An 8,771-nucleotide genomic window follows, 5' to 3' on the forward strand; every position below is an offset into this window, starting at 1 on the left:
CTCCCGGGGCGCCTGGGTGGCTCAGTTAGTTGTGGCTGACTTTGTCTCGGGTCATGACCTCACAGCTCATGGGTTCGAGCCCCCACACCAGGCTCTGTGCTGACAGTGTGGAGCCTGCTTGGGACTCACTCCCTCCCTCCCTCCCTCTCTCTCTCCGTCCCTCTCTCCCTCCCTCCCTCTCTCCCTCTTCTGCATGTTCATGGGCAGGAATTCTCTCTCTCTGCCTCTCAAAAAACAAAAACAACTTAAAACAAAACAACAACAACAACAACAACAAAAACCCTGCCCTCTACCAATCTAGAGTAGTTGACTTCTTTCTCCTTGTCCTCTGAGTGTGGGGTCCAGTTTCAAATTTCACCCAGGGAACTCTCCAGGTTTTGAACCCACATTCCTCCTAAGTACTAGGAAAATGGGGTATTTCTAGGGGAGCCCATGGTTAGTTCACTCCTGTGTCTCATTATTGGGTCATCTTTTCCAAGATGTTTGTTTCTTATGGGCATCGACATTCAAATGTTGCATACTTTTCACACGTCACTAAATACTCTTTATTTTTTTTCCCTCCCTTCAATCATTTATGCATACAAAAACCAGACAGTGGGCCAACCCGTGATATTGCAGAAAACTGAAAAATATGTTAGAGTAGATAATACCTTGTTCCCTAATTTTTCGTATTTTCCCCCCAGAGGGGTGTAAAAGCATGTTACCGTATTAAATACTTTATATCTCATTAAAAAAACCTAATTGTGTCTGGGAATGATGGAATAGGCAGTTAGTTAGACCTGAGCTGGGGGCAGGGGCTGTGAAACATAGGTCACACATTAGAAGCCTGGGGGCACAACATTTTGACTTTGTGGCTTTCAACATCTTGGCCTTGTGGCTTCCACCAAGGTTAGCCAACCAAGAACCACAGGTGCAGAACCTGCGGTCTCCTCTCCAACCTCTACCGCAGGGTGATTGCCTATGTTCATTCTAATACATTTACATTGCGGTTTCGACCCCCACCCGCTACCCTTCTGGGGGAAGGTGGCCATGACACTTCCGGCAAGAAACTTGTAGGGCCCCAAACTTCCCCTCCCAATAAATAGGAGGAGTCCCTTAGATGATTGGAAACCACCCTAGCTAGGACCCACAAACAGAAAAAGAAAAGACACCCCTAGCCTCTTGGCAGTTGCCATCTCTGGGCCTGCCCGCTCTCCTACCTTGAAAGTGTACGGTTCTTAAAAAGCTTCTTTGTGCTTGCTGCCTTCCTTCTAGCTGTCTTTATTCAAGCGCGGATCCTCAGGTTATTCTTTCGTGGGGAATCCAAGAACCGAGATCTCCATTCACACAATGCAGAATCTCCCACCGGTAACATGAACAACTCCTCAAGTTACACACGATTTCATGGTTCACGGTGGTCCGTACTTTTTGTTATTTAAACTAATAGCTGCATAACCCATGGACGTTTCCTTTGGGATGACTTCCTAGAACTACAATTACAGTTTTTCAAATCTCTTCCCTAAATGTCCAAACGTGTCCCTGGAGAAGCCGATACCGCAAGGAATTCTGGGGAGCGTAGTTCTGGTTTGGGGCAGGCAAGACCTCGGCGCTGAGTAGAAACACTTCTGGAGGAAGTCGCTGGGCGTGAGAAGGAGACGAGACGATTTTCCGCAAACGTCGCTCATGTGCGCCTGCGCGATGCACGGGGGCGTAGCTTCATGTTCCCACGCGATTGGTCAGCCGTCTTCCAGGCACGCGCAGACAGCCCCCTTCCCCGCCCCGCCTTCGCACGGTCTTCTGGGAGTTGTAGTTCAGACTCCTGCCCTAACCCGGCCGCGGGTCGTCGGCTTGGACATCTGAGTCCGTCCTGGCCTTCGGCTCTGGGCTCGGAGGATGGATCCAGGACCCGGAACCGACACGGCGCCGCTGGCTGGCCTGGTCTGGTCGTCGGCTTCGGCGCCTCCGCCACGGGGATTCAGTGCGGTGAGCGACGTCGGGGGCCGGGAATCAAGTGGGGGCACGGGATCAAGTGGGGGCACAGGCGGCCGCGTCGGGGTAGGAGCCTGGCGCTGACTCCCGTCCACATCGTAGATCTCCTGCACCGTGGAAGGGACGCCCGCCAACTTCGGCAAGAGCTTCGCGCAGAAGTCTGGCTACTTTCTGTGCTTCAATTCTTTGGGCAGCCTAGAGGTAAGGGGCGCCCACCTTCGGAATCCCCGGGGTCAGCCCACTCCCCCGTCCATTTGCGGGGCCCTCCGCCAGGGGCGCTGTTCCTGCTGCAGCATGACTGTCGCTGTGTCCTCCCCTTCCTCCCTCAGAATCCGCAGGAAAATGTGGTGACCGATATCCAGGTCCTGGTGGACAAGAGCCCCCTCCCACCGGGCTTTTCCCCGGTCTGCGACCCCCTGGACTCCAGTGAGGCCCGCGTCCGAGACTGGGGGCGGGGTTGGGGGCCGCGTTCGGGTCCCTGTGGGCAGGACCAGGGAGGGGCGGAGGGACGACAGGCACTTGTTTTCCGAGCCTCGACTGCCCACTCGATGCACTGGGTAATGACAGAGCCGGCTGAGGCGTCGAGCTCTGTTCCAGGGCGGAGCCACATGCCCTGCCCTGCGTAAAAATGTGCCATTGGCATAGCCTTTGTCCCAGAGTAAGAGTCATGACATGTTTTGTTACTGTTCCTGCTATATCTTCTTAACTGGTAGCCAAGTAGAACCCTCGCCATTTCCACGCCTTTTCATTTCCAGGCTTTTGCACACAGTTTCCTCTGCCTGGAGCACCTGTCTTCGACTCTTGGGCTAGTTAATGCTTGATTCTCCCTCAGGTCTCTGTTTAGTCCCCACACCTTCTGACTCCTATAGCCCTGGTGCTGCCCTTCCAGCCCTGACCACCCTGCTTTCCAGCCACCTGGCTCTCCCTGCCTCTCACTGTTGTCTTGTCATGTGTATTTGGTTTTTTTATTTTTTATTTTTATCTTTTATTTTTGAGAGAGACAGACAGAAAACTAGCAGGGGAGGGGCAGAGAGAAAGGAAGACACAGAATCTGAAGCCGGCTCCAGGCTCCAAGCTGTCAGCACAGAGCCCCACACGGGGCTCGAACTCACAAACCATGAGATCATGACCTGAGCCGAAGTCGGACGCTTAACCGACTGAGCCACCCAAGCACCCCTGGTCATGTGTATTTGACTCTCAGGGTATATCTATTGATATTAGAGTCGGCAAGCATTTTATTTATTTTATTTATTTATTTATTTATTTTTTAATTTTTTTTAACATTTATTTATTTTTGAGACAGAGAGAGACAGAGCATGAACAGGGGAGGGGCAGAGAGAGAGGGAGACACAGAATCGGAAGCAGGCTCCAGGCTCTGAGCCATCAGCCCAGAGCCTGACGCGGGGCTCGAACTCATGGGGCAAGCATTTTATGTACAGGTCCAGATAGTAAATATTTTAGGCTTTGCAGGCCAGATAGTGTCTGTTGCCTTTTCCCTCCATAATCCTTTAAAAATGTGAAAACCATTCTTAGCTGTGCAAAAGCAGATCTTGGCGTCTTTTGGCTCACGGGCCAGAGTTTGCTGACCCCTGGATTAGAGGACTAAGGAAAAGTGAGGTTGGCAGGGCCAGGATGGGCACTCAGTTCCATCCGAGTCCACAGCTACTCACCCTTGCCATAGGTGTGCACGATCACCCCATGAATGCTTCTCCGTGTCACCAAAGATAAGCCTGCCCCAATGGCTCCTAAAGGCTACATGGAGTCCCCTCCTATGGCTATACCATTCATGACTCAACCACTGACCTAAAGCTATCCAGGTAGCTGCCTTAAATAGCACCCTGGCAAGCGTCATCCTGGAGCCATCTCTGGGTCCCTTCTCTGCTTCTTCCCTCTTCTCACTCCCTTGCCCCCCACCCCCCACTCCCAGAGGCCTCTGTGTCCAAGAAGAAACGCATGTGTATGAAGCTGGTGCCCCTGGGGGCTGCAGACACAGCTGTGTTTGATGTCCGGCTGAGTGGGAAGACCAAGACCGTGCCTGGATACCTGCGAGTAGGGTAGGACCCCCCCCCTTACCCTCCCCCCACCTCTGGCCTCCTCCCTTGCCCTCCAAGTCCCATATCTGCCCTGCTGACCCTCAGGGAGTCTCCTGAGGCCTCCTGTGCTGCCTTTTTAAAAAAATTTTTTTAAGTTTGTTTCGAGAGAGAGAGAGAGTGCATGAGGGGGTGAGGGAGGGGCAGAGAGCGAAGGAGAGAATCCCAAGCAGTCCCCGCAAACCGACCTGGGGCTCCAACCCCACATGAACTGTTGAGATCATGACCTGAGCTGAAACCAGCAGCTGGATGCTTAACCGACTGAGCCACCCAGGCCTTCTCCTGTGCCTTCTACCGCTTACCTGTGCCTCAATTTCCACGTGTTAAAGTCTCCTTACTTATTTATTTTATCTGGAGAGGGAGGAGGGGCAGAGAGAGGGGAAAGGAGAATCCCAAGCAGGCTCTGTGCTGTCGGCTCAAAGCCCCACGTGGGGCTCGATCTCATGCACCATGAGATCGGGACCTGAGCTGAACTCAAGGGTCCGATGCTTAACCGGCTGAGCCACCCAGGCACCCCCTCAATTTCCGCATGCTAAAACAGGGGCGATTGTATCAATCTTGTAGGGTTCTTGTGAAGAGTGAGTTGATGGGTCTGAAACGCACACTGTGGTGATCTGACCCAGCAATATTAGCTAGGATGTTGCTCAGGGTGCGGGCTGCGATGCTGAAAGGAAAATCCCCCAGAGGGCTGGGGTCACCCCAGCAGGCTAGGACCCCTCCCTACTTCTCTCTCCTTCTAGGGACATGGGAGGCTTTGCCATTTGGTGCAAGAAGGCCAAGGCCCCCAGGCCGGTGCCCAAGCCCCGAGCTCTCAGCCGGGACATGCGGGGCCTCTCCCTGGACCCACCTGCCCAGCCCAGGTGAGTCCTCAGGCTTGGGAAGGGGGCGGCCATGGGGGGAGTCAGGCCTGACCTGTGCTGTCCTGCCTCCACCAGCAAGGGCGGCTTTCCAGAGCGGACCCTGTCCCGGGTTGGCTCTCGGGCATCTACTCTGCGGAGGAGCGACTCCATCTACGAGGCCTCCAACCTCTATGGCATCTCAGGTGAGCGCAGAGCAAAAAACTGAGGCACGGGAGTGGGGGGTGGGGGGGTGAGGGCAAGACTTACCCGAGGTTGAAGAGCCAGGAAGGGGTGGAACCAGGGTTGGAACCAGGCCTGGGCCTCCCCCATTTTGTAGGGATTGGGGGGTGGGGATGGCGTGAGCCTCTCTGCTTAGGGTGGGCGGCAGGCAGGCCTCAAGTCTCCTGTGCCTCAGCCTCTCGCTCTCCTCAGCCATGGATGGTGTTCCCTTCACGCTGCACCCGCGCTTTGAGGGCAAGAGCTGTGGCCCCCTGGTGAGTCTACGCTGGGCGCTGGGGGCTCCTGGGTCTGCCCCTGTCAGTGGCAGGGAGGGTCATCCGTGCCTCCAGTGCCCTAGCACAGAGGTCCACGTTCCTGGGTTGGAGGAAGCTGGAGGGTCTCAGGCTCGGAATGGGGCATCAGGAGGGACAACTGGATACTGGGGGCCCCAGGCTGTGGCAGGAAGGGTGAGGGGATGTTCAGGCCAATACTGAGGGAGACCCTCCTTGAGGTTCAAGGAATGGGGGTTCCAGGTTGGGGTCCCCGCCTGGGGACTGATCTGCCTCTGCCCGCCAGGCCTTCTCTGCCTTTGCCGATCTGACCATCAAGTCACTGGCGGATATTGAGGAGGAGGTGGGTGCAGGGCCCAGGGTGGCATGCTGGGGTGGGGGGTGGGGAATTCTCCCCTCCCTTCCCATCGCCCCAGGCTCCCCCAGCCACACCCTGTCTCCCAAAGGCTGGAGATCGCTGTTGAGTCCCTAGTCGTTTCCACCCCCTCACTCACCCTGTGCTCTCCTCGCTCCGCCTCCCCAGTATAACTACGGCTTTGTGGTGGAGAAGACTGCGGCTGCGCGCCTGCCCCCCAGCGTCTCGTAGCCCTTCATCAGCCCCAGGGAAGAGCCCCCCCTGCCGGACACCCGGGACTGGCAGCCACCCCGCCCCACAGCATCTTGGGAATCTCGGTGGCGCAGGGCATTTTAGACCCTCCGCCACGCAGCGGAGGGACAGCCCTGGAGAAGGGAGCAGGACAGGTCTGCTCGGTGATGGGGTCTCTCGCCCCTGGGCCCTGCAGGGCAGGGGTGGGGGCTGGACGGAAACCAGTGCCTTCAAGTCATTTGTGTCAAAACTCTCTGGTGCCTGGAGGCCACGCGGGCGTCCTCCTGGCAATAAACACCAACCTGTGCTCGCCGTCTGGAGTCCTGATCCCGGCCGCCGGTCCTCTGTGGTTCAAGGTGTTCACCACGCACGCGCAGCACGAGCCAGGGGGCGGAGGTGCCCCCAGCGCAGGACATCTAAGGCGGCGCTGCCACCACTCGCCTTCTACAGAGGGGGAATCAGGCTCCGCGAGTGCCTGAGCCGGGGACGTTGGTCACAGAGAAGACCTGGTCCGCCCCTCCAGCATTGCGCAAAACGCGAATAATCGTTTCAGTCACATTTATATTGCGGGGACCCCAGCCCCAACACCTGATGCGCAGCCTCTCTTTCAGTCTTCCCGCACCCCGGTGGGAAGCCCGGGTTTTGTCGCGTTTTACGGAGCGGGAAACAGAGGCAGGGGCCGCTAAGGTCACAGCTGGGATCTGAACCCAGGGCCTGCTGTCTGAACTTTCGAGCTGCTCTACGTGTCTCTTTTCCTCTGACGGGTGACGGGTACGTTCCGTCCATTCTCATTATTGGCGGTAGTTAGGTCCCTTAATGTCACAGCGAAAACTGAGTTAGGGAGTACCGGATTCCGTGGGGGGTTCCTACCAGCCTTTGGTCACATTTTTGTCAAGCAATCGGTACCGGGCCTTGTTTTGTGTGTGTTTCAAGACCCCGTGTTTAATACATACCGCTGATTAGTTAATGTTGAACTTCCGGCCGATAGCGCTGTTAACTTACGCCTGAACAAAGTTCATCTAACCCACACATTTTCTCCAGGAGGCACATCCCTGCCTTCTTGCGTGTGGGGACATTAGGTAGCACGAAGCACTACACGTGGGGACATTTTTATTTTTATTTTTAAGTTTATTTATTTTGAGGGGGCAGGGAAAGGCAGAGACAGAGGGGGAGAGAGATTCCCAAGCTGCCTCTGCCCTGACAGCGCAGAGCCAAGTGCAGGGCTTTAACCCTCCAACCATGAGGTCGTGACCTGAGCCAAGTCCAAGGCACCGATCGGGCACCTTGGGGGCTTTCTTAAACAACAAAGTTGCCGATGAAAAAGCACAACGATGTGAAAAACCTGCCACTAAGTAGACCACAAAAAAGCCACCTGTTTACGGTCTGAGGGGTGAAACAAGACGCCAGAGTGTCACCACGTTCCGCCTCAGCTGGGAATGGGTCCCCCAGTGATTCAAACTACCCCCCCCCCCCATGCGTGTCCTTGAATGGCCGCAAAGTGCGCAAGTATTGGCTGGGGGGTGGGGTACAAGTGAATTTCAGCCAGTAGAACTCACAAATACGGAATCCGTGAAGAATAGTCTGGACCCATTTGTTAAACGAATAGCCCCAGACTAACACCATTTTTCTCCCACATCCGTGCTCCTTCCTTTAATGCTCTGTCTTCCCTAGGTCCCCACAGCTTCCGGGTGGCCCAGGTCCTGTTGCGGTCAGGAACATCCCCAGATCTCTGTGGCTTCGAAAGGCTAAGGCTTAGTTTTCATTCATCCCACGGGCCCATGGCAGAGCAGCCCCAGACTCGGCTGGTCACAGTGCCTGAAATCCGCCTGAAGGGGCTGCCACCATCCCCTGGCGACAGTGGGGGGCGGACTCCAAAAGCTCTTGCACCATCAGTTAAATGCCCGGGCCTGGAAGTGCCTTTGTCAAAGTTCTGCTCACGGGTCATCGGTCAGAACGCGCCCCACTGGGCCCCCAGAAGGGTTGTGCCACCCACTTTTTATAAAATAACTTTTTTTTAATGTTTATTTTTGAGACAGAGAGAGAGACCGAGTGCGAGTTGGGAGGGGCAGAGAGACAGGGAGACACAGATTCGGAAGCAGGCTCCAGGCTCTGAGCTGTCAGCACAGAGCCCGACGCGGGGTTTGAACCCACGAACGGTGAGATCATGATCTGAGCTGAAGCCGGAGGTTTAGCCGAACGAGCCACCCAGGCGCCCCTGTACCACCCACTTGTACCCCCTGTCCTGGAGATCTGAGGGGAGAGACAGCAAGCTGTCCCGGAGAGGTGGGCGAGGGGAAACCGTAAAATGTGCCCTCTCCCCCATACACTTCAGCTGCCTTGGGAAAACTAGGCCTTTGGTCGAAGACATTTCCCCACCTCTCTCCTCTCTGGGCACAGACAGCACCTGCTAGGTCCCGCCCAGGCTGCTGTGGCGCCGGCCGTGGAATCTGATCTGCCCGGGAAGTAAAGTCTGTTTGTTCTCCCTGGTCACCTTCTTGGCCACCCTGAAACCAGCTTCAGATCACTTTCCAGGGCATCCGCGGGTGACCAGGGGCCCCCCAGATGAGCCGTCCTGGCCTAGGATCCAACTGGGCTTGCTGTCATCGCTAGGCCAATGACCCTGCAAAATCCCAACCCTCTGGGCCCCACAGGGCCTCAGGACAGCCTGGGGAAGGTCCAGGAGAATCGCCATGGAGCCCACCCACCCACTCCTGACTTGGGCCACATCGATCCTGACTGCTATGACTGAGCTCACATCGTGGGCTACAGAGAAGGGAGC

At 55.9% G+C, this 8,771-nt stretch overlaps 1 protein-coding gene across 1 annotated transcript; it reads left to right on the plus strand.

The window, feature by feature from the left end:
* Nucleotides 1-1,872: 1,872 nt before the first annotated feature.
* On the plus strand, nucleotides 1,873-8,053 carry MVB12A (multivesicular body subunit 12A). The gene is made up of 9 exons (XM_049640188.1): nucleotides 1,873-1,962; nucleotides 2,071-2,169; nucleotides 2,298-2,394; nucleotides 3,896-4,022; nucleotides 4,799-4,918; nucleotides 4,994-5,100; nucleotides 5,330-5,391; nucleotides 5,693-5,749; nucleotides 5,930-8,053. The coding sequence occupies exons 1-9, from the start codon at nucleotides 1,873-1,875 to the stop codon at nucleotides 5,990-5,992; spliced, it is 822 nt and encodes a 273-aa protein (XP_049496145.1). The 3' UTR covers nucleotides 5,993-8,053.
* The last annotated feature ends 718 nt before the right edge of the window (nucleotides 8,054-8,771 follow it).

Source organism: Panthera uncia, chromosome A2 (assembly GCF_023721935.1).
Source record: "Panthera uncia isolate 11264 chromosome A2, Puncia_PCG_1.0, whole genome shotgun sequence".
In the NCBI taxonomy this organism is placed as follows: Eukaryota; Metazoa; Chordata; class Mammalia; order Carnivora; family Felidae; genus Panthera; species Panthera uncia.